Raw genomic sequence first — 27,583 nt, forward strand, 5'->3', positions numbered from 1 at the left:
ATAATACACCTTATAATATGTTATAACATCTCATATATAATTATTGAAGTGTTTGCACTGATATTGATGCGTGCACTGTACACGCTTCAGAAGACATACATTAAAGTTCTGGAGTCATATGGATTACTTTTATGAAAGTTGAACATTTTGTACCCCACCTTTTCTTTAATAAAAATAGGTTTATGTCTGACACGACTCTAAACTGAACATGCATTCTCCTTTAAATGATGAATCATCCCTCTGGCAGGATGTCGTCTTTCATGCAGTGTTTGGAACCGAATTAATGTCGTATTCATGTCTCAAGTCCTGTCGTTCTCCACAAACACACACACTTTCTTCAGCTGAGTCTTAACTTCATCTGTGTTCTCCGTCCTTGGTTTCCATCTGTCTGGTGACCCCGTCCGTTTGGTGAAAACATCTCGTCTTCGGTCAGCTCTGCTCGTGTGTCGAGACCTCATTTAAAGATGCTGTAATTATTATGCATGACAGCAGCTCTGTGTTTTTTCTTAAGGAGATGCTCCTGTGTCCTTGAAGCAGGTGACATTTAGAAAGATGCAAAGTCGTGTTTAGCATATTTTAGGTGTGATAATGAAGTTTAGGGAGGTTTCAGGAAGAGCAGACAAATGACATCAGTCCCTCTATGACCTTGTGACCGCTTCCTGTCTTTATAGCCGCTCTCATCAGAGGAAACAGGAATAATTGTACACAGTTCTCACAGAACCTGGATTGGCTGGTCAGTAAACTCGAGAGACTGGAGTCATCTTCAGGTAGGACAGTTTTATTCAGGATAAAAGTGTCTGAAAAGAAATTATGATCCAGTTAATGTATTTCACCTTAACCTCACTGTCCCATGTGTGTCAGACATGTTGAGTGATCCAAACATCATCTGCAGCCTGAAACTCAACTTTTGATCAGATTTTAGGAGTGAACACACTTAACTGCATAGAGAGCTATAGGATGCTCCCTTGCTCCCTATTTAGTGAATGACTTAACTGCATAGAGAACTATAGGATGCTCCCTTGCTCCCTATTTAGTGCATGACTTAACTGCATAGAAAACTATAGGATGCTCCCTTGCTCCCTATTTAGTGCATGACTTAACTGCATAGAGAGCTATAGGATGCTCCCTTGCTCCCTATTTAGTGCATGACTTAACTGCATATAGAGCTATAGGATGCTTCCTTGCTCCCTATTTAGTGCATGACTTAACTGCATAGAGAACTATAGGATGCTCCCTTGCTCCCTATTTAGTGAATGACTTAACTGCATAGAGAACTATAGGATGCTCCCTTGCTCCCTATTTAGTGCATGACTTAACGGCATAGAGCGCTATAGGATGCTCCCTTGCTCCCTATTTAGTGAATGACTTAACGGCATAGAGCGCTATAGGATGCTCCCTTGCTCCCTATTTAGTGCATGACTTAACTGCATAGAGAGGTATAGGATGCTCCCTTGCTCCCTATTTAGTGCAGTACTTAACCTCCAGTGTGCTGTCTGTCTGCACTGCTCTCAGAACAGTTTGAAATGCAGCTTATTTTCATCATAACTCCATATAAAGCTTCTGAAAGACACATTTCTCAGTTTTTAGATGATGTATTTATTCTCAGTGTGATAATGACAGTAATTATAGGAATGCATTTATTGCTTTTTTTCTGTAGAGGAGAGGACGCTGGCGCTGTTTGTTCGCCACTTCTCCGTCTGCTATTTCTCCATCTGCTATTCCGTCTGCTATTTTGTTCCTGTTTTATTTGTGTTTACTGTACCTCTACCTCTGGACAGTCTTTCAGCTAGTTCCCGAAGCCGCTTGGGCACCACGACCGGACTGTCGCCTCGTCGGTTAGCCGCTAGCAGGCTGGCTGCCCGCGTTCCTCAACGCATGCCGGCTAATTCTAGTTGCAATAGCGGCAAAACTGATTGCCTACCTTTTTCTTACAGGCAACCTCCACCAGATGTGAGCCGTGACCGAGACTTTCATCTCCTCCTGTCATGCCGTGGATAATTTTAGCATTTACATTAGTTCTCCATCTCTGTGTCCCTAGTCCATCACTAACTGTTATTACGGAGCTCTCAGTCCCTCCGCCAGGCATCATGTTCATATATTCAACTCTGCAACTGGTCGAACTAATCAACTTCTCCATTCCATCCTGCATCCCAGTCATCAAACAGCTCGGACTTCTACGTCGACCCCGTTATATCCACAGAAGTTTTCGCCGCAAGTTTGTGTACTTCCACCACGGACATTCCATTCCATCCGTCTGGTCACCTGCACGCTTTGTCGCACCTCTCCCACGTCATCGGAGTGCTTCCCCCGCTGGATCACTTAGCGCTGAGCGCACCGTTTGGCTGCACAGAAAACCCAGACTGGACTACAGTGCTATTCGCACATCAAATATATCTATTCTGCAATCACTTGCAAATCTACTCACTGCCCCTCCTCAACTGCATTACCCCCCCACACGCACTGCTAACTGTGACAATCTCAGATTTTTCCAGCCTGCCCCCATCTCACCACCCTCTCACCAGGCCAACTTTGCCCTCCTCAACATTCGATCACTTAACAATAAAGCCCTTGCCCTTCATGAATTTATCCTTGACAACACGCTGGATTTCCTTCTGCTCACCGAAACCTGGCAACAACCCGATGACTTCTTTTCCCTTAACCAAGCATCCCCCACTGGCTACAATTAACAACAAACCCCGCCCCTCCCGCCGTGGAGGTGGACTCGCCGTTATTTATAATCAGAATTTACGGATTACTGAACTTACCTTCCCTTCAGTATCATCATTTGAATATCTTGTGTTCAAAGCTCTTTCCTCCATGACAGTTATCTTCATTTACCGGCCACCTAAACCAAATCCCTCTTTCCTCTCCGATTTCACTGAACTTCTCACAGTAGCCTCATCTCTGTCTCCACGTCTGCTGCTACTCGGTGACTTAAACATCCACATAGACTCCCCCACCTGCAAGCTGTCATCAGAATTCACCATTTTATTGGATAACTTTACTCTCATCCAACATGTTACATTCCCCACCCATGAAAAAGGACACATTCTTGACCTGGTCTGCTCCATTAACCAACCAGTGCTCAACCTCCATCCATGCCTCTTTCCCCTCTCTGATCACAAACTGATACGGTTCATCATTCATTCTCCAACCCCACGCCCCCGCCTCCTCAGAGAAATCACATTCCGCAACCTTAAATCTATTGATCCCCATCATCTCTCTGATCTGCTCTCCACCACTCTCCACCTGGACTCAACCCTTACCTCACCTGATGATCTCACAAACCACCTCAACTCTGCTTTGTGTACCTCCCTTAACACTCTGGCCCCCCTCAAAACAAAAACTGTCACCTTTAACAATTCGTCACCCTGGTACACACCTGCACTCCGGAAAATGAAACAAACCGGCCGCCAACTAGAACGCCTGACAAAAAAATCATCACTCATAGTCCACCATGAAGCCTATAAACTCCACCTCATTGCCTACAAAGATGCCCTCATTGCTGCCAAATCTGCCTACCTCTCCACTATCCTCACCAAGCCCTGTCTAAACCCCAGAACCCTCTTCTCCACATTCTCTCTTCTCCACAAACAATTACTCTGGCGTCCCATTTCCCACCGGATCACATACAAAATCCTGGTACTTACCTACAAAGCCATCCATCACCTGGCACCCTCATACCTCACTGACCTCCTCTCCCCCTACCAACCCTCACAGTCCCTCAGGTCCACCTCAGCCGGTCTCCTCTGCATTCACAAGTCCAAGCTCCGCAGTTTTGGGGATAGAGCCTTTTCCAGGGCAGCTCCCAGGCTATGGAACTCTCTTCCCCATGAGATCCGCACCTCTGAGTCTTTAACCATCTTCCAGTCCTGCCTCAAGACCCATCTATTCACCTCTGCCTATCCATAGCCCCCCGCCCCTCCCAACTCTATATATCCCTGAATAATATAATTATTATTTTTTTTTCCTTCCATTTGCTCTTCATAGCGACTTTGAGTTCGAGAAAAGCGCTATACAAATTCAATTTATTATTATTATTATTATTATTATTTATTAATGTTAATGAATAGAACCGTATTGTACAGTGATAACACAATAAAATATAAAAAAATGTATATTAAAATGAACTGAAATGACCCACAGATGTGTTCATGTTGAAATTTATTTAAAATAACTAACATGCTTTTTTTTCTACTTTTGCGGAAATATGGTGCCAGTGTCCTCATATGTGGACGCCATGTTTATGAGCGCGCTGATGTGCCAAAAATGAACATATTTTTTAAAGCGGCATATCTCTTACCAGAGGCACTTTTGATGGCGCTGCACGCGTAGAAGTGCTTCACAGAAAACTACGTCGTTTTATTGTGTCACGTGACTCGGTGCGGCAGAAGTTTAACCCTTAAATGACTCTCTAGAGTCTTGTGAACAGTGTTCATTCGGTTTATATTCATTTAAATGATGCATTGCATATAAAGAAGCCAAGATACAATGTCCACGCATGTGAACGCGGGGTCACACGAGGTTAAACAGCCTAGTCAATGCATTATAAATAATTCTGTGTGAATTATGAAAAATATTATTGTAAATGTTTATTGATATAAGCTCCAAGTCATTGCTGTGAGATCGATGACAATGAATTAATGTATTTGTGTCTCAGGGATCTTGGAGGTTCTTCACTGTATTCTGATTGAGAGTCCTGAAGCACTGAATGTCATCCAGAGAGGACACATAAAGACCATCATCTCGCTGCTCTATAAACACGGACGCAACCACAAGGTCAGTCTGACAGACCCAAACATCAGTTTTTTTAATGCCCAATTCCCAATGCGCTGTAAGTCCTCGTGGTGGCGTAGTGACTCGCCTCAATCTGGGTGGTGGAGGACGAATCTCAGTTGCTTCCGCGTCTGAGACCGTCAATTTGTGCATCTTATCATATAACTTGTTGAGTGCGTTACCATGGAGACGTAGTGCGTGTGGAGGCTTCATGCTATTCTCCGCGGCATCCACGCACGACTCACCACACGCCCCACCGAGAGCGAGAACCACATTATAGCGACCACGAGGAGGTTACCCCATGTGACTCTACCCTCCCTAGCAACCGGGCCAATTTGGTTGCTTAGGAGACCCTTGCTCCCTATTTAGTGAAATAAATGGACTTGAAACATTGACTTGTGTTTAAATTATTTTATTAACTTACTTAAAGAGGCCGCAGGTTTATACGAGAAGTAGGAAAGATGACTCTCAATACCCGAGTTTGAATCCAGGGCATGCTGAGTGAATCCAGTCAGGTCTCCTTAGCAACCAAATTGGGCCGGTTGCTAGGGAGGGTAGAGTCACATGGGGTAACCTCCTCGTGGTCACTATAATGTGGTTCTCGCTCTCGGTGGGGCGTGTGGTGAGTTGTGCGTGGATGCCGCGGAGAATAGCGTGAAGCTTCCACACGTGCTGCGTCTCCACGGTAACGCGCTCAACAAGTCACGTGATAAGATGCGCGGATTGACGGTCTCAGATGCGGAGGCAACTGAGATTCGTCCTCCGCCTCCCGGATTGAGGCGAGTCACTACAATACCACGAGGACTTGGAGCACATTGGGAATTGGGCAATCCAGATATGACTATATACCACTATATCCCATATTTATATACTGTGGTATTTACATGGTAATCATCAGAGGTACTTCAAAGCAGACTGTATTAATCTGATTCATTCTGATGTCTTAATAACTCTCATTTCTATAGTTGTGCTTAGTTGCACGAAACCCTTCAAGTTGTTGAAGGGTTGTTTTTATTTTGGTTTCCTAATGTCATAATTCTCCAAAGTATGCGGCAATGGAGAGGAGTTTCGAAACGTTGCCGGAAAACCCGTTCTAGTGTAGATGAGAGACATAAACATAGCGTGTTGAAACCAAAACGTATCGGTGTAGACGTGACCTAAAGTGTGTTTATCTGTGTTCAGATCCTGGACGTTCTCTGCTCTCTGTGTGTGTGTAACGGAGTCGCTGTCAGAGCCAATCAGAATCTGATCTGTGATCACCTGCTGCCCAAACGAGACCTGCTCCTGCAAACACGATTGGTCAACGACGTACAAAGGTGAGACCTATTATTGTTCTGTGAGTTTTATGTGTATCTCTATATAATAGATTGAAATATACTCAACCCTGAGCTCAGACTTGCTTTCAAATGACATTTTCAGTTGCACAATATTGCATTTAAGTATTTAGATATATCAGCTGCTCATGACGGTGATCATTAACGAAACTGCCTGAGATTTATTGATCTTGTCTTGTATTTGTTCGCAGCATGCGGCCCAATATCTTCGTAGGCGTCAGTGAAGGTTCAGCCCAGTACAGGAAGTGGTACTTTGAGATGGTGATCGATCAGGTGGATCATTTCATGACGGGCGAGCCGTCACACCTGCGGGTGGGCTGGGCATCCACTAAAGGTTACGCCCCTTACCCGGGTGGAGGAGAGGGGTGGGGGGGCAACGGGGTCGGCGATGATCTCTACTCCTACGGATTTGATGGACTCCACCTGTGGTCAGGTACATCATGAGCCGATTATATCGCAAACAAACCTACCTGCTGATTTGCTGTCTACTTAGGCAGCTATCTACTTAGGCAGCTGTCTACTTAGGCAGCTATCTTCTTAGGCAGCTATCTACTTAGGCAGCTATCTACTTAGGCAGCTATCTACTTAGACAGCTATCTACTTAGGCAGCTATCTTCTTAGGCAGCTATCTACTTAGGCAGCTATCTACTTAGGCAGTTATCTACTTAGGCAGCTATCTTCTTAGGCAGCTATCTACTTAGGCAGCTATCTTCTTAGGCAGCTATCTACTTAGGCAGCTATCTACTTAGGCATCTATCTACTTAGGCAGCTATCTACTTAGGCAGCTATCTGCTTAGGCAGCTATCTACTTAGGCAGCTATCTACTTAGGCAGCTGTCTACTTAGGCAGCTATCTTCTTAGGCAGCTGTCTACTTAGGCAGCTATCTTCTTAGGCAGCTATCTGCTTAGGCAGCTATCTGCTTAGGCAGCTATCTGCTTAGGCAGCTATCTGCTTAGGCAGCATCGTAACTGAAATGGAACCACATAAGTGGGTTAGGGTTAGATCAGGTTAGGTTAGATTTAGGGGTAGTGTACGGAATTTGGAAATCTTAACACAGGCATAAAACAAGAGACTCATATCACGTTTCTGACAATGCATTCTGGGAATTTGCCCTATATAGGCATTCGCTAGGTTTATGAACAGAGCTTGTGTAGAGAAAAGCATCTTTGTTTTGATTTAAGATAATTATCATATTTACTCTGATAACAGCTTACTCATGTGTTTATTGGTTAGGACGGATTCCACGGACCGTTGCGTCAGTCAAGCAGCACATGTTAATGTCTGATGATGTGGTCAGCTGTTGTATGGATCTGAACGCTCCCAGTATCTCCTTCAGGATCAATGGACAGCCCGTGCAGGGAATGTTCGAGAACTTCAACATCGATGGGCTGTTTTTCCCCGTGGTCAGCTTCTCCGCTGGGGTCAAGTACGACATAACTAAACTGATTGAAATGGACATCAAATCTACATCTAGTTTGTTTCGTTCATGAAATCAAATCTTTGAAAGCGTGGTTTTGATTTAGACACTTACTGTAGCAGCAAGTAAACTTGTACATCCATGTATTTCCTATTTGTAGTTTTTGTAATAGATGATCCAAACCTCATAAAAGTATGTGAACCCTTTGGAATTAGCTGGTTTTCTGCATTAATTGGTCATAAAATGTGATCTCATCAAGTATAGGTAACACAATGTGCTTTAACAACACACAAAGAATTATAATATTTCATGTCTATTGAACACATTCCATTAAACATTCACAGTGCTGTGGAAAAAGTAAGTGAACCCTTGGATTTAATAACTGGCCGATCCTCCTTTGGCAGCAATAACCTCAATCAAGCCTTTCAGGTAGATGCGGATTCGATCTGCACAACGTTCAGAAGGAATATTGGATCATTCTTCATTACAGAACTGCTTCAGCTCATATTCTTAGGATGTGTGGAGTCTCTCTTGAGGTCATTCCACAGTGTCTCTATTGGGTTCAGTTCTGGACTCTGACTGGGACACTCCAAAATGTAGATTTTCTTTTTCTGAAATCATTCTGTAGTGGATTTACTTCGATGTTTAGGGTCATTATCCTGCTGCATCAGTCAACTTCTACACCCAACTGAGATTTGTCCTCCGCCACCCGGATTTAGGCGAGTCACTACGCCACCACGACAACTTAGAGCGCATTGGGAATTGGACATTCCAAATTGAGTAGAAAAAAAAGTGAACCAGTTCCAATGATGCCTTCAAGTCTTTATCTGTTACTCTAGTTTTCTTTTTTTTACCTCATTGATCATTCTGCGGTGTGCCCTTTGAGTCATCTTGGCTGGACGACCACTTCTAGTGAGAGTACCTATAGTACTAAATCATCTCCAGTTATAGACAGTTTGTCTCACTGTGCACAGATGAATATCTAACGGCCACTTCTAGTGATAGTATCTATAGTACTAAATCATCTCCATTTATAGACAGTTTGTCTCACTGTGCACAGATGAATATCTAACGGCCACTTCTAGTGAGAGTACCTATAGTACTAAATCATCTCCATTTATAGACAGTTTGTCTCACTGTGGACAGATGAATATCTAACGGCCACTTCTAGAGAGAGTACCTATAGTACTAAATCATCTCCATTTATAGACAGTTTATCTAACTGTGGACAGATGAATATCTAACAGCCACTTCTAGTGAGAATACCTATAGTACTAAATCATCTCCATTTATAGACAGTTTGTCTAACTGTGGACAGATGAATATCTAACGGCCACTTCTAGAGAGAGTACCTATAGTACTAAATTATCTCCATTTATAGACAGTTTGTCTCACTGTGCACAGATGAATATCTAACGGCCACTTCTAGTGATAGTATCTATAGTACTAAATCATCTCCATTTATAGACAGTTTGTCTCACTGTGCACAGATGAATATCTAACGGCCACTTCTAGAGAGAGTACCTATAGTACTAAAGCATCTCCATTTATAGACAGTTTGTCTCACTGTGGACAGATGAATATCTAACGGCCACTTCTAGAGAGAGTACCTATAGTACTAAATCATCTCCATTTATAGACAGTTTGTCTCACTGTGGACAGATGAATATCTAACGGCCACTTCTAGTGAGAGTACCTATAGTACTAAATCATCTCCATTAATAGACAGTTTGTCTCACTGTGGACAGATGAATATCTAATGGCCACTTCTAGAGAGAGTACCTATAGTACTAAATCATCTCCATTTATAGACAGTTTGTCTCACTGTGGACAGATGAATATCTAATGGCCACTTCTAAAGAGAGTACCTATAGTACTAAATCATCTCCATTTACAGACAGTTTGTCTAACTGTGAACAGATGAATATCTAATGGCCACTTCTAGAGAGAGTACCTATAGTACTAAATCATGTCCATTTATAGACAGTTTGTCTCACTGTGGACAGATGAATATCTAATGGCCACTTCTAAAGAGAGTACCTATAGTACTAAATCATCTCCATTTATAGACAGTTTGTCTCACTGTGGACAGATGAATATCTAATGGCCACTTCTAAAGAGAGTACCTATAGTACTAAATCATCTCCATTTATAGACAGTTTGTCTAACTGTGTACAGATGAATATCTAACGGCCACTTGAGAGTACCTATAGTACTAAATCACCTCCATTTATAGACAGTTTGTCTAACTGTGGACAGATGAATATCTAATGGCCACTTCTAGAGAGAGTACCTATAGTACTAAATCATCTCCATTTATAGACAGTTTGTCTAACTGTGAACAGATGAATATCTAATGGCCACCTCTAGTGAGAGTACCTATAGTACTAAATCATCTCCATTTATAGACAGTTTGTCTAACTGTGGACAGATGAATATCTAACGGCCACTTCTAGAGAGAGTACCTATAGTACTAAATCATCTCCATTTATAGACAGTTTGTCTAACTGTGAACAGATGAATATCTAATGGACACTTCTAGAGAGAGTACCTATAGTACTAAATCATCTCCATTTATAGACAGTTTGTCTAACTGTGGACAGATGAATATCTAACGGCCACTTCTAGAGAGAGTACCTATAGTACTAAATCATCTCCATTTATAGACAGTTTGTCTAACTGTGGACAGATGAATATCTAACGGCCACTTCTAGAGAGAGTACCTATAGTACTAAATCATCTCCATTTATAGACAGTTTGTCTCACTGTGGACAGATGAATATCTAACGGCCACTTCTAGAGAGAGTACCTATAGTACTAAATCATCTCCATTTATAGACAGTTTGTCTAACTGTGGACAGATGAATATCTAATGGCCACTTCTAGAGAGAGTACCTATAGTACTAAATCATCTCCATTTATAGACAGTTTGTCTAAATGTGGACAGATGAATATCTAACGGCCACTTCTAGAGAGAGTACCTATAGTACTAAATCATCTCCATTTATAGACAGTTTGTCTCACTGTGGACAGATGAATATCTAATGGCCACTTCTAGAGAGAGTACCTATAGTACTAAATCATCTCCATTTATAGACAGTTTGTCTAACTGTGGACAGATGAATATCTAACGGCCACTTCTAGAGAGAGTACCTATAGTACTAAATCATCTCCATTTATAGACAGTTTGTCTAAATGTGGACAGATGAATATCTAACGGCCACTTCTAGAGAGAGTACCTATAGTACTAAATCATCTCCATTTATAGACAGTTTGTCTAACTGTGGACAGATGAATATCTAACGGCCACTTCTAGAGAGAGTACCTATAGTACTAAATCACCTCCATTTATAGACAGTTTGTCTAACTGTGGACAGATGAATATCTAACGGCCACTTCTAGAGAGAGTACCTATAGTACTAAATCACCTCCATTTATAGACAGTTTGTCTAACTGTGGACAGATGAATATCTAACGGCCACTTCTAGAGAGAGTACCTATAGTACTAAATCACCTCCATTTATAGACAGTTTGTCTAACTGTGGACAGATGAATATCTAACGGCCACTTCTAGAGAGAGTACCTATAGTACTAAATCACCTCCATTTATAGACAGTTTGTCTAACTGTGGACAGATGAATATCTAACGGCCACTTCTAGTGAGAGTACCTATAGTACTAAATCATCTCCATTTATAGACAGTTTGTCTAAATGTGGACAGATGAATATCTAACGGCCACTTCTAGAGAGAGTACCTATAGTACTAAATCACCTCCATTTATAGACAGTTTGTCTAACTGTGGACAGATGAATATCTAACGGCCACTTCTAGAGAGAGTACCTATAGTACTAAATCACCTCCATTTATAGACAGTTTGTCTAACTGTGGACAGATGAATATCTAACGGCCACTTCTAGTGAGAGTACCTATAGTACTAAATCATCTCCATTTATAGACAGTTTGTCTAACTGTGCACAGATGAATATCTAATGGCCACTTCTAGAGAGAGTACCTATAGTACTAAATCATCTCCATTTATAGACAGTTTGTCTAACTGTGCACAGATGAATATCTAATGGCCACTTCTAGAGAGAGTACCTATAGTACTAAATCATCTCCATTTAGAGACAGTCTTCGAGATACCTTTGTAGTCTTTTCCAACTTATTGCAAAGCAACATTTCTCGATCGTAGGTCTTATGAAATCTTTTTTGCAATGCTTGGTTCACATCAGCAGATGCATCTTGTGAATAGAAAACTCTAAATGTTTGAGTCAAAGTAACTCTAACCCACACCTTCAATCTCGTTTCATTAACTGGATGCCAGGTTTGCCAACTCCTAACTCTAATTAGCTTTTATTGACGTCATCAGCCTAGGGGTTCACATACTTTTTAAACCTACACTGTGAATGTTTGTATGATATGATCAATATGTAAAAGTACAATTCAATAATTTGTGTGTTATTAGTTAAAACAGTTTGTGTTTGTTTATTATTGTAACTTTTTAGACAAATTTATACATAAATGTCGGTAATTAGAAAGGGTTCACATACTTTTTCTTGCCACTATAAATATATTGCTCTCTGCAGGTTAAATTATTGAGATTATGTGAATGATTAATAATTGTCAGACTCACACAGAAACAACCTTCACAATTCAAACGCCCATTAAGGCGCGGGCACATGTACAGTTGGCAAAATAATGCCATCTCATGGGTATCCGCACTTGTGCCATGGACTTCCTGTGGCAGATCATTTCCCATCGCAAATGTTTGACAGGTGAATTTGTCACATTGACAGATAGGAAGTTGCTTGGTTTGGGTGTGACCTCTGTGTGGGTGGAGCTTCGTACACAGCTACATTGAATAGATTCATTGTTTCTTTTTAACGTCACTCTTCCAGAGTACAATTCGTTTTTTTGCTGGTTTCACACGCGCTCAACATCCGCATCAAATGTGACCGCCGCATGTGTGTTCCTACATTTGAACATTTAAATGAAGTAGATTAAATGCACAAGAGCTCCTTTTCACATTTCTTCTCCACTCGTCTCAGGGTGCGTTTCCTGTTAGGTGGTCGTCATGGAGATTTTAAGTTCCTGCCTCCGTCGGGTTACGCGCCGTGTTATGAAGCTCTGCTGCCGAAGGAGAAGATGCGAGTCGAGCCGGTGAAAGAGTACAAGAGAGACGCCGATGGAGTGAGAGACTTACTGGGCAACACACACTTCACCTCACAGGCATCGTTCATACCCAAACCTGTGGACACATCACAGGTGGGTCACCTCCCTCCCCGCCCCCCTCGAATCTTCGCCCCTGGTAATGAACAACGAATAATAAAGAATGCATTATTTCAGATCGTCATGCCTCCTCACCTGGAGAAGGTTCGAGATCGTTTGGCTGAAAACATCCATGAGCTGTGGGGCGTGAACAAGATCGAGCTGGGCTGGTCGTACGGGAAGGTAACAACCCTGTTTCGACGAAATCACATGAAATACATTTACTCGTGCTGATACAGAATAAAAGTCTTAATGTAGAACATAGTTTGTTGAGTGCATCAATTTTGCTTTCTCTTTTATAATTTGCTCTTCAATTAAAACAGCGGGTAAGTTCTTTTAAAGATCATCCGGTGTCTGTCATCAGTGTTTATTTCTCTGTAGAAATATCCATCATGTTCATACAGTACGATGCATCATCGATGTTTTGTGATTGATTTACTTAGAAATAAGGGGCCCGACCGGAACAGCAACACACTGGACAAGTTTAATTCTATGATCCGATCATTTCTGTTACTCGTCTGAACACAAATGTGTTACGCAAGTCTCATTTTACGATTCTTCGAACCATTGTTTCATGCACATAAAAGCGTCGTGGGCCCTTTAAGAAACAGAAAATCAAATCCACAGTTTACGATTAAAAGATATGTGTGCATCTTTTAATGATCTGTATGTCATCGTTTCTTTATTTCATGTGTCATTTCCCTTGTCTGTCAGATCTTTTAACGATCAGGTGTTTTACTCTTTTATTCCCACAGTTCATGAATTAATGAGTTATTAATGAACATTAATGCCACTGCAATTTCAGAATTACCAGTGGATTTTATTTAACCCTATAAAGCCTGACATATGATGGAATTGTAAGGATGGAAACAGTTTTTAGTAACATTAATCAAATTATAAAAAGAAATCGTAAACAAAAAAATTCAATTTGCAAGTTTTTATTATGTATCACATTTGATACATTCTGCTTTGAAGGTCATTATCCTCCTGTGGATATGAATAAAATATTATTTTTTTAAATTACAATTTTTGAGTATTTTATGCAGCAAACACTATATTGACATTTCAAAAAGGGAAATCGCCGGGTCTCAGAAACTTATGGTGAGATGACATCATAATAGATATTAATGTAAAACTTAAGCTTGTGTAGCGTCTCGAGTGTGTTGCGTCATAAACATAAAATGTTTAGTTCACTATTTTAAGTTAAATATAGTTTAATACTCAATCTTTAAACACATATTGAGATCCCTTGGTTCGCATGTTTATGTGTTGTGTGTCCGCTGAAGAGTTGTTAATGTTTTGTTCACTTTATAAACTGTGTGTTTCACTTACTGCCCTCTGGAGGAAACAGGTGGTACTACAAACATGAATCTCTCAGTTAAAGGGTAACTAAACCCCTGCTCAGAGTCTGACTCCACCCACTAGCAATATTTGAATAATGCTAGAAAAGTGGGCAGACCCCAGCGGGGATCGAGGGGACTAACCGAGGGCGGGGCTGAGCGGGGGAGCGTGCACCTGAGACCCGTAGTGACGGATTAATTGACAGCTGCTGTCAGACTCTAAAATGGAGAGTGACTGGAGTGACGCAAGTAGCTTTGCCACGGAGCGGTCTTTTGAAGTCGAGGACTTTTCTCCCCCACCTTCACCTGAAGTGGAGGAGGGTGAATTGTCTGTGGACACAGGGCCGGAGCCATATCAATTCGAGCCGCTGGCTCAAACTGCGGTTTTAACATCCGCGTCGCGATCGGCATCCGACGACGCTAGCGAAGCAGCCGCGCAAGGGAGAATGGGGCCAGTGTCTAGCTCGTACTAAGGGCGTTGTGAGCTGGAACCTGCTTACGTCAGCTGTCACCACTTACGTCACGAACTACCGCAAACAGCCAATAGGAAAATTCAACTGCAGTAGCCACCGTTCAACCTGAAGAGGGCAGCACTCAGACGTTTTTACACCATATATTGTAGAATTAAAACACTTTATACACAAATGTCAAAAAAATTACTTGAATCAATGACCAGTACTAATAAAGCCCCATGCTTACAGATCATTAACTAAAAAAGTTGGTTTAGGGTTTAGTTACCCTTTAAGCATTGCGATTAAATAGTTAATGTTTTTAACGCGTTACTTTTTGTAAAATTAATCACACGTTATTAACGCGTTAAATCGACAGCCCTAAAAATAATCAGATCTTTATAATGATATAAAAATACACAAAACAATTATACAAAGTGCAGGGTCAGCCATGATACGGCACCCCTGAAGCAGATAGAGTCAAGGTGTAATGCTCCTCATCAAAAGGGGCTGGATAGCTTGCCTAAATGGTTGTAGTCAGGTGTAAGCAAAGACTCAAACACGTAACTGATATTCCACCGTGGTGATTTATTATCAGCATCGTCGTCGGTCCCATGCACACATGGGCAGTTTGCAAAACACACACCTAACAACAACTGCGTTACTGAATAGAAATAAAAACAGAATAAGAACAATAGAAATATAAAACGGACTTGCATGCATACATGCGATGTTCACAGCTTGCGCTTCTCATATCGACTGCCCACTCTGAGTGAGGGAGTAACAGAGTACGTTCCATCTTAAAGGTGCAGTACCTAATTCTACTTGTTACTAAGGGCCTTGCTCAAGGGCCCAACAGTGGCATCTTGGCAGTGCTGGGGCTTTAAACAAGCCCTCATAATAAATCTCTGATTGATAAATTCACTTGTGTAATGGATTACTGTGAACTGTGTGACAATGATTGACTTATGATCAATAATATGATATTATTGTGATCTAAAGCTGCTTTTATATTGTCTTATTAATGATGAACTCTTCTGCTACAAGAATGTAATGCATTTTAATTATCTGAATAGTTTTATTTATATATATATATATATATATATATATATATATATATATATATATATATTTTTAATATTTAAAGATAACTATGTATCATTATTTCATCATTATATATTGAATTATTGTTATATGAGGGGCTTTCTCAGCAAATATTTGTATATGCGATTAAATGCGATTAATCGCGATTAATTAATCGGGACACCATGTAATTAATTTGATTAAAAAAATTAATCAATTGACAGCCCTAATATATATATATATTGTGGTGGGCATGAGTGTAATGTAATGGTGACTCAAAAGTCTGTTTTATCGTATTTGATACGAGGATTTCAAAGGGGCGTTTTTCAATAAAATAATATACAACAATTTAATCAAGCACAAGTTAATTATATTCAGCAAATACTCATCTTAAAATATCAGTAACAATATAATCAGTACTGTCACTTTAACTTTATTAAAATAAGCTGTCATTTATCCCAACATATAAATGTAAATAGATCGATATAAACAATGAAACCACTTTTTTTCCACAATTAATCACTAGATGGTGCCGTAAACATGTGAAACTTCAATACCATCTTTGTTTGGTTCATCAGTTTGAACCATAGACTGTAAAAAAAGATGGCCGACGCCCCTTCGCTCTTTTCCATTGGTGAGAACTGAAGCCGCCAGTGTCCCGATATGGCGCTGACATCTTGGGACTTGAGTCTGCGCAGTTGCGATTTCGGGACCAGACCTGCGCAGTAGTGAGCAGGAAGTAAAGCCGCGAAATCAAGGCCCCGCCCTCACTCTCGCTGAATCAATCGCAAGCACACGCCCCTTTTGACTTTTGACTTATGACGGTGTGAAATAATGAATTATAGAAATGTAGATATTAAATTTAAAGCTCCAATCTCCTCAGTCCTCCGAAGATCCCGAAAAAAAGTCTGTTGGTGCTTCAGTGACTACTTCAGTGAGAACCTGTCAATCACAGCTGTCAATCATGATGTCACAGCAGCGTTTTTATAGCATCAAATAACTAAAAACAAACTTATTTTGAAAACAAACACTTGAAATGACATCAACGTGATAGAAACGACAGTAAATGACAGAAACTATCTTTGGAAAAAAGATATGTGAAGTGTAATTTAATTGTTTAGTTGGTCTCACGTCCCGTTGAATAACATGGGGAGGCGGGGCTTATGACCTATACTAGGACCAGCCACCGGGGGGCGATCGAGACGTTTTGGCTTCACTTTTGAGGGCTTGTGCGGCACACTTGATTTGAACAGAGAGTGAAACAGGAGCCGTGAAATGTTGTTGATTCATATTTTACTCACAGCATTATATGGTTATAGGGTTAAGCCTCGACTTCATGACTCAATTAAAGAATCACATGTGAAAGATAATTGGCATTGATCATAATTATGTTTTCACTGTGAATATTGATGGTACAGTTTAGTTAGTATGGCTTTTGTGTGCTGTTCATAAAGAGTAGTACATCATCGTTACAATAAACTCCCGGGAGGACTTCAGGCATGAGTTTGGCACAAGCTGGACCTGCAGCTGTTTAACATGGCAGCTGTAGAGGTCAGAGGTCAATGTGTGTTTTAATGAGCTCATTAACTGACGAGCGCTTCAGAGGATCCTGCAGGAGAGATGAGGATTATTGATACACTCAGAGAGTTTTATTCCTGCTTTTAATGAATTCAGCTCGACACACACAGTTCCAGCTAATTCAGTTCACTGACGGAGATGCCGTTACAAACTCAGCAGCAGCGATCTGTTGTACTAATGACTACTTTTATCTCAATTTCATTGGTATATCTCTCAATGGTTTCTGCCATCTTACAGTTACAGTCTCGTTCCATTAAGAGCAGTTGGAATTGTTATTGATTTGTTTATTGATTCGGTCTAGAACAAACTACGAAAACTGTAACAACTGGAAAAGATCCAAACATCATCTGCAGCCTGAAACTGAACTTTTGGTCAGATTTTAAGAGTGAACGCACTTAACTGCATAGAGAGTTATAGGATGCTCCCTTGCTCCCTATTTAGTGAATGACTTAACTGCATAGAGAGATATAGGATGCTCCCTTGCGCCCTATTTAGTGAATGACTTAACTGCATAGAGAGCTATAGGATGCTCCCTTGCTCCCTATTTAGTGCATGACTTAACCTCCAGTGTGCTGTCTGTCTGCACTGGTCTCAGAACAGTTTGAAATGCAGCTTATTTTCATCATAACTCCATATAAAGCCTCTGAAAGACACATTTATCAGTTTTTAGATGATACATTTATTCTCAGTGTGATGATACACAGCAAATATAGGAATGCGTTTATTAATGTTAATGAATAGAACCGTATTTTATAGTAATAACAAAAGAAAACAAAACCAAATGTTATTATATTAAAACAAAGCTAAATGACCCACAGATGTGCATTTAAAATAACTAACATGTTTTCGACTTTTGAGGAAATATGGTGCCAGTGTCCTCATTTGTGGACGCCATGTTTATCAGCGCGCTGGCGGGCGAAAAATGAAAAGATTTTTTAAAGTGGCGTATCAAACGAAACGAGAGACTCTCCTCTTTACAACCAAACAGGTTTCAATTACAAAACATAAAGTGATTTCTTACCAGAGGCACTTTAGTTGACGCTGCACCCATAGAAGCGCTTCACGGAAATCAACGTCGTTTTATTGTGTCACGTGACTCTGTGCGGCAGAAGTTTAACCCTTAAATGACTCTCTAGAGTCTTGTGAACAGTGTTCAGTCAGTTTATATTCATTTAAATTATGCATTGCGTATAAAGAAGCCAAAATACAACGTCCACGCATGTGGACGCTCCGTCACACGAGGTTAAAGGGAAGGATTAAACTGTTTCTTCATACAGACTTGAGAGACTGAACTGCAGAATTAAATTTTTTTTTAAGTTATTTTGGTCCAAAAGGATTTTAGATATCAGGTGTCTGTTGAGTTTTATATTTGGGGCCCAATTAAATGAACCCAAATTGTTTTTGCTATTGAAAGTTTGGTCCCACTTTATATTCGGTGTCTTTATCTACTATGTACTAACATTGAAATACAATGCATATTTATTATGTATATATTAAGATTCACATTTGCTGCTACTGAGGTGGAGGTACGGGTAGGGTTTGGGGTAAGCGTTGGGGTTAGTGTAACCCTTAAGTCCATACATTAGTAATTAAAGACACCTGGTATAAAGTGTCACATGCAAATGCAACCCCAACAGCAATGGCTCAATCTTGCATGCTTTCTTGGGTACTGAGCAACAAACGGACTTGTGTGGGTTGTATGTTTATGAAACACTCCAGAGTTTTACGCTGTTAAAACTCTCCTGTCCATATCACCTAAAAAACATGTGAAATTCATAACAGGACCACACGCTTGTGTTGCAGAATGCACAGAATGGAGAAACATCATTCTGTATTTGTCTTTTAATAATAACGATCATTTACAGATGCAGTTATTATTATCCAACAGTGTGATCAGTGTTAAGTTCATCATGTTGTTACTCAGCAGGTTTGCCAACTCTCGTGCATTTGGCGTGAGACACGCGCTTTTAGGTGACCCAAATAAATCTCATGCCAAATAACCAGACTACATAACTCAGCGTTAAATAGCTAAAACATATTGACAAATATTGCTCGTAGGATCTCCATCAGATCATATAATCATAGGGACAGTTGCGTTACATTACAAGCCTCAAAACGTCTGCACCCCATTTACGTTCTGCAGAGATTTGTCTATTGTGGTTATAACTATGTTATTCAATACATTGTAACAAATAATTACACTATAAATACATTGTAGCAAATAAGTACACCATAAATACATTGTAACAAATAAGTACACCATAAATACATTGTAGCAAATAAGTACACTATAAATACATTGTAGCAAATAAGTACACTATAAATACATTGTAGCAAATAAGTACACCATAAATACATTGAAGCAAATAAGTACACCATAAATACATTGTAACAAATAAGTACACTATAAATACATTGTAGCAAATAAGTACACTATAAATACATTGTAGCAAATAAGTACACCATAAATACATTGTAACAAATAAGTACACCATAAATACATTGTAACAAATAAGTACACCATAAATACATTGTAGAAAATAAGTACACTATAAATACATTGTAGCAAATAAGTACACCATAAATACATTGTAGCAAATAAGTACACTATAAATACATTGTAGCAAATAAGTACACTATAAATACATTGTAGCAAATAAGTACACCATAAATACATTGTAGCAAATAAGTACACTATAAATACATTGTAGCAAATAAGTACACCATAAATACATTGAAGCAAATAAGTACACCATAAATACATTGTAACAAATAAGTACACCATAAATACATTGTAGCAAATAAGTACATCATAAATACAATGTAGCAAATAAGTACATCATAAATACAATGTAGCAAATAAGTACACTATAAATACATTGTAGCAAATAAGTACACTATAAATACATTGTAGCAAATAAGTACACCATAAATACATTGTAGCAAATAAGTACACTATAAATACATTGTAGCAAATAAGTACACCATAAATACATTGTAACAAATAAGTACACCATAAATACATTGTAGAAAATAAGTACACTATAAATACATTGTAGCAAATAAGTACACCATAAATACATTGTAGCAAATAAGTACACCATAAATACATTGAAGCAAATAAGTACACCATAAATACATTGTAGCAAATAAGTACACTATAAATACATTGTAGCAAATAAGTACACTATAAATACATTGTAGCAAATAAGTACACTATAAATACATTGTAGCAAATAAGTACACCATAAATACATTGAAGCAAATAAGTACACCATAAATACATTGTAGCAAATAAGTACACCATAAATACATTGTAGCACATAAGTACATCATAAATACAATGTAGCAAATAAGTACATCATAAATACAATGTAGCAAATAAGTACATCATAAATACAATGTAGCAAATAAGTACACCATAAATACATTGTAGCAAATAAGTACACCATAAATACATTGTAGCAAATAAGTACACCATAAATACATTGTAGCAAATAAGTACACCATAAATACATTGTAGCAAATAAGTACACTATAAATACATTGTAGCAAATAAGTACACCATAAATACATTGTAGCAAATAAGTACACCATAAATACATTGTAACAAATAAGTACACCATAAATACATTGTAACAAAAAAGTACACCATAAATACATTGTAGCAAATAAGTACACCATATATACATTGTAGCAAATAAGTACACCATAAATACAATGTAGCAAATAAGTACACCATAAATACATTGTAGCAAATAAGTACACCATAAATACATTGTAGCAAATAAGTACACCATAAATACATTGTAGCAAATAAGTACACCATATATACATTGTAGCAAATAAGTACACCATAAATACAATGTAGCAAATAAGTACACTATAAATACATTGTAGCAAATAAGTACACCATATATACATTGTAGCAAATAAGTACACCATATATACATTGTAGCAAATAAGTACACCATAAATACATTGTAGAAAATAAGTACACTATAAATACATTGTAGCAAATAAGTACACCATAAATACATTGTAGCAAATAAGTACACTATAAATACATTGTAGCAAATAAGTACACTATAAATACATTGTAGCAAATAAGTACACCATAAATACATTGTAGCAAATAAGTACACTATACATTGTAACAAATAAGTACACTATAAATTCATTGTAGCAAATAAGTACACTATAAATTCATTGTAGCAAATAAGTACACTATAAATTCATTGTAGCAAATAAGTACACTATAAATTCATTGTAGCAAATAAGTACACCATAAATACATTGAAGCAAATAAGTACACTATAAATACATTGTAGCAAATAAGTACACCATAAATACATTGTAGCAAATAAGTACACTATACATTGTAACAAATAAGTACACTATAAATTCATTGTAGCAAATAAGTACACTATAAATTCATTGTAGCAAATAAGTACACTATAAATTCATTGTAGCAAATAAGTACACTATAAATTCATTGTAGCAAATAAGTACACTATACATTGTAACAAATAAGTACACCATAAATTCATTGTAGCAAATAAGTACACTATAAATTCATTGTAGCAAATAAGTACACTATAAATTCATTGTAGCAAATAAGTACACCATAAATACATTGTAGCAAATAAGTACACTATAAATACATTGTAGCAAATAAGTACACTATAAATACATTGTAACAAATAAGTACACCATAAATTCATTGTAGCAAATAAGTACACTATAAATACATTGTAGCAAATAAGTACACGATAAATACATTGTAGCAAATAAGTACACTATACATTGTAACAAATAAGTACACCATAAATTCACTGTAGCAAATAAGTACACCATAAATACATTGTAGCAAATAAGTACACCATAAATACATTGTAACAAAAAAGTACATCATAAATACAATGTAGCAAATAAGTACACCATAAATACATTGTAGCAAATAAGTACACTATAAATACATTGTAACAAATAAGTACACCATAAATACATTGTAGCAAATAAGTACACCATAAATACATTGTAACAAATAAGTACACCATAAATACATTGTAACAAAAAAGTACATCATAAATACATTGTAGCAAATAAGTACACTATAAATACATTGTAGAAAATGAGTACACCATAAATACATTGTAGCAAATAAGTACACTATAAATACTTTGTAGCAAATAAGTACACTATAAATACATTGTAACAAATAAGTACACCATAAATACATTGTAGCAAATAAGTTCACCGTAAATACATTGTAACAAATAAGTACACCTTAAATACATTGTAGCAAATAAGTACACCGTAAATACATTGTAGCAAATAAGTACACCATAAATACATTGTAACAAATAAGTACATACATGTCGCAGTTACAGACGAGGAAAGCAATATTTCACCATTTCGGTCCAGTTATAGATACAGCCAGAGAGAATATTATAACTACGACTATAATATAATAATATGGTTTTATTAAATTAAAGTTAGTTATGTTTGTTTTCTCATATAGCATTTTGTAGGAGAAATATTGTCACATTGAAAAGGTTCCAGATGTACAATGTAAACATGCAATGCAATTAGATAATTATGTTAATTAGTACTTGAATTAGTAATTATGTAGCCAATTATTTTTGAGGTTGTGGCTGATTATACAACCACTGAAAACACCCCGGGTTTGCCATACTGTATGGATTTTATTTAACAGTGTGAATGTCAGGTACATCGGCAAAAGTGAGCAAATAAAATCAAATATATAAATCATGTCATCATTTGCCCTGTAGGGTTTGATAAGGTTGTGGTGTTAGAAATGATAGATAGCACTATTATCAGATACACACACACACTATGTTTCAATACCGAAGGGTTTCGAATATTACGGCATCGTTATGTCATCAAAATCTCACTCCAACAAGGTGACAAAGTTGGCAACCCTGTGCTCAGTCCAGCAGTCTGTATTGTGGAGTGGTGGTGGCATAGTGGGCTAAAGCACATAACTGGTAATCAGAAGGTTGCTGGTTCGATCCCCACAGTCACCACCATTGTGTCCTTGAGTAAGACACTTAACTCCAGGTTGCTCCGGGGGGATTGTCCCTGTAATAAGTGCACTGTAAGTCACTTTGGATAAAAGCATCTGCCAAATGCAGAAATGTAAATGTAAATGTATTTAGTTGTAATTGATGTTGATTTTCAGATCAGAGAAGATAATAAGCGTCAGCACCCATGTCTGGTGGATTTCTCCAAACTGCCCGAAACTGAGAAGAACTACAACTTACAGATGTCGACAGAAACACTCAAGTAAGATCAACATACACGTGTTTGTCATTTAAGAGATGTTTACATCAGAGATCACGTCCTCGTGGTGGCGTAGTGACTCGCCTCAAACTCGCCTCATCACGTGACTTGTTGAGCACGTTACCGTGGAGACGTAGCGCATGTGGAGGCTTCACGCTATTCTCCGCGGCATCCACGCACAACTCACCACACGCCCCACCGAGAGCGAGAACCACATTATAGCGACCACGAGGAGGTTACTCCATGTGACTCTACCCTCCCTAGCAACCAGGCCAATTTGGTTACCCCATGTGACTCTACCCTCCCTAGCAACCGGGCCAATTTGGTTGCTAAGGAGACCTGGCTGGAGTCAGATTCACTTGAGCCTTAAAACAGAATGGAATTGCAAAAATAAATATTGCGAAACTCTCTGTTCCATTGGTCGAACGAACGGATAGCCCCGCCCACAACATGCTCTATTGGTTAATGTTAATGTTGTTGTTTTAGGCTGGACGAGTCGGTAAAAACCAACAGAGATTCAGTGTTTACGAAAATGTAGTTAAGAATGGTTTACTTATAGTTGCCTTTGCGTGATAAGCTGTGATAGGAGAAAGTATTTAATATATTTTTTCAATCAATCAGATCAATCGACAGCATTTGTGGAATAATGTTGATTACCACAAAAATTTATTTTAACTCGTTCCTCATTTTCTTTAATTAAAGCACAAATGTGTGTTCCAGTGAGACACTTATGATGCAAGTCAATGGGGTTTAATCTGTACACATTAAAATACTGTTTCACAAGTATAGACACAAGACATAAACAATATGTGCGTGAACATGATTTTACTGTCATTAAATCACTCCGCTGACCACATCTGTGGACACTTATGGTCAAACAATATGTGTAAACTCTATGGACCCACTGGCGGGTCCAAAAGGGCCGAGCTATATCGGGAAGTCAGGCATATGAGGTGTCGTTTGAAAGCTTAGAATCTGAACTTTTCATAGATAACATCACTTATTCATTTGTTACTTACAATAACAAAATCAGTCCTCAAAACATGCATTGCAAACTAGCAAACTAGCGCCCCCTAAAGGAAATGGGGTAGAAATATTAATATAAAAATAAAAGTCCTTCACACAGCACATAAATGGACAAGTCATTTATCAAATGAAAGCTCTCACTCTCAGGAATGTGACTGTATAGTTAATTTTGTTCATTTTAATTTTGTTAATACCACAGTTCAAAAGAATCACAAGGTGAAATATGATTTCTGTAAGTCTTCAAATACAAACATCTAATTTATGCTCCGATCACTACTGCAGTAAGCACCAAATATCTAAAACTTTAATATCTACTATTACCTTAAGAAGTTCTGTAAAAAATGAGCCATTGTTGACTTGGCTGTGAGCTTGTTTGTGTGAATAATCCAATGTTATATCTTAGAGGTCCAGAACAAAATATGCAGTCCAGAAGTAAGAGCATGCAAAACAAATCATCAGAAAAATATGTTTTAGACTATTGATGATAAAAGATTATATATCATCACTAAGGGGAGGATCTGAGCTTTCTAATGACCCCTAGATTGAGCTTGTAGTCCACTCAGAGGCCGAGATATTCAATGAAATAATGAGGGTGTTGCTTGAACTGAACATTAGACTGAATGTCTATGGATGAGCACACCTGTGAGGGATAAAATGTGTTAGAGTGCCCCCTACAGTTCACATCTGTGAGGGGTAAAATGTGTTAGAGTGCCCCCTACAGTTCACATGTGTGAGGGGTAAATGTGTTAGAGCGCCCCCTACAGTTCACATGTGTGAGGGGTAAATGTGTTAGAGCGCCCCCTACAGTTCACTTCTGTGAGGGGTAAAATGTTTTAGAGCGCCCCCTACAGTTCACATCTGTGAGGGGTAAAATGTGTTAGTGCCCCCTACAGTTCACATCTGTGAGGGGTAAAATGTGTTAGAGCGCCCCCTACAGTTCACATCTGTGAGGGTTAAAATGTGTTAGAGCGCCCCCTACAGTTCACATCTGTGAGGGGTAAAATGTGTTAGAGCGCCCCCTGCAGTTCACATATGTGAGGGGTAAATGTGTTAGAGCGCCCCTACAGTTCACATCTGTGAGGGGTAAATGTGTTAGAGCCCCCTACAGTTCACATCTGTGAGGGGTATAATGTGTTAGAGCCCCCTACAGTTCACATCTGTGAGGGGTAAAATGTGTTAGAGCGCCCCTACAGTTCACATCTGTGAGGGGTAAAATGTGTTAGAGCCCCCTACAGTTCACATATGTGAGGGGTAAATGTGTTAGAGCTCCCCTACAGTTCACATCTGTGAGGGGTAAATGTGTTAGAGCCCCCTACAGTTCACATCTGTGAGGGGTATAATGTGTTAGAGCCCCCTACAGTTCACATCTGTGAGGGTAAATGTGTTAGAGCTCCCCTACAGTTCACATCTGTGAGGGGTATAATGTGTTAGAGCTCCCCTACAGTTCACATCTGTGAGGGGTAAATGTGTTAGAGCCCCCTACAGTTCACATCTGTGAGGGGTATAATGTGTTAGAGCCCCCTACAGTTCACATCTGTGAGGGGTAAAATGTGTTAGAGCCCCCTACAGTTCACATCTGTGAGGGGTAAATGTGTTAGAGCCCCCTACAGTTCACATCTGTGAGGGGTAAATGTGTTAGAGCGCCCCCTACAGTTCACATCTGTGAGGGGTATAATGTGTTAGAGCGCCCCCTACAGTTCACATCTGTGAGGGGTAAATGTGTTAGAGCGCCCCCTACAGTTCAGATCTGTATATTGTGATGGAATGTGACAGAGAAACTGTAATTGTTTCTAGTGTTTGCTGCCATCTAGTGGAATAACATGAGACTTCTCAAAGTGAGGTCGAGTGAACAGAACCAGAAATACATGCTTACAAAGTTAGAACAACAACAAAAAACTTTGGGGTCCATTAATAAACCTTGTCTGCGTAAAGTTATATCCAATAGTACAGCTTATTGCATGGCAATGTAATGTCAACAAACCCTAAAATGAATGTAAACAATTTTACAGGTCAAATAATATATGTGTTATGATAGAAGAATGAATGTATGTGCTTTTATAAAATTATAAGCATCACATTTCTGCCTTGAAACCTCCAAAATATTGCCTCCATTGACTTCCATTGTAAGTGTCTCACTGGAACACACATTTGTGCTTATATAACGAAATTATTTTATGTAGTAATCAACATTATTCCACAAATGCTGCTGATTGATCTGAACTCGTGTTGAACACAGAATATTCCTTTAATGCTGTCACACGAATTATTTAATGCCATCCTTGTTTGTTTTGGTTTTTTGTTATTAACCATTTTTATTGATTCCATGCAGCAAATCAAATAAACACAACAGAAAATGCAGAATCAAACCACATAAACGCCACCTGACTTCCTTCTCCTAAGAGCAATCTGTCTGCCGATCGTAATGCTGGCCAGAACCCAATTTTTACGTATGTATCCCCTATATTAATGACCACCCCATCACCCAAAATACATAGTCTGGGGCAAAAGGAAACTTGAGTGCCCAACACATCACACACACACACACAAAACTCTTGGATCTTAACATGCCGCCAAAAAACATGAGTTGTGTCTCCATCCTCTGACTGGCATCGCCAGCTGGTGGGTGTGTCTTTAACACCAAACCTATACAATCTATATAGAAGTTAAAGCACCGTCCCCAGACTCCGAATTAGCAGGGAGTAATACACTGATGTCTCATGACCTTTTCAGTATCTGCCGCTTTAGGGGGGTGTGTGCTACTCCCAAAAATAGTCACACTACACAGTGTTTTTCTCTGTATGATGAAACTACAGTATACTTGACTGTTTAATGGAGGTGTTTTATGTGCAGCTGTACATCACGGAACATAAACACTACTGCTGTTTACACCAGACTCAACAGGTGGTGGTGGGGTGGAGGAGGTGTTAGCACACTGAAACAGCAATGTGATAGATTGTGAGCGGACTTATAAAGCAACGGTTTACATGTGATTGGATAGGAGTTG

General features: G+C 38.9%; 1 protein-coding gene and 1 long non-coding RNA gene across 2 annotated transcripts in view; one reads left to right on the plus strand and one right to left on the minus strand.

Annotated features, from left to right (window-relative positions):
• Window positions 1-11,387, minus strand: part of LOC127656941 (uncharacterized) — a 452,192-nt gene extending 440,805 nt beyond the window's left edge. The window contains exons 1-2 of the long non-coding RNA XR_007972214.1: window positions 11,284-11,387; window positions 10,682-11,111 (exon numbers count right to left, since the gene is read on the minus strand). This is a non-coding gene — a long non-coding RNA (uncharacterized LOC127656941). The remainder of the gene's footprint in view (window positions 1-10,681; window positions 11,112-11,283) is intronic.
• The window catches only part of LOC127656938 (ryanodine receptor 3), a 245,618-nt gene that overhangs the window by 84,203 nt on the left and 133,832 nt on the right, over window positions 1-27,583 (plus strand). The window contains 8 exon segments of the mRNA XM_052145505.1: window positions 672-767; window positions 4,661-4,779; window positions 5,959-6,092; window positions 6,302-6,543; window positions 7,345-7,537; window positions 12,578-12,794; window positions 12,876-12,980; window positions 23,453-23,556. Coding sequence (XP_052001465.1) covers window positions 672-767; window positions 4,661-4,779; window positions 5,959-6,092; window positions 6,302-6,543; window positions 7,345-7,537; window positions 12,578-12,794; window positions 12,876-12,980; window positions 23,453-23,556 — 1,210 coding nt within the window.

This window comes from Xyrauchen texanus, chromosome 16, assembly GCF_025860055.1.
Source record: "Xyrauchen texanus isolate HMW12.3.18 chromosome 16, RBS_HiC_50CHRs, whole genome shotgun sequence".
Classification (NCBI taxonomy): Eukaryota; Metazoa; Chordata; class Actinopteri; order Cypriniformes; family Catostomidae; genus Xyrauchen; species Xyrauchen texanus.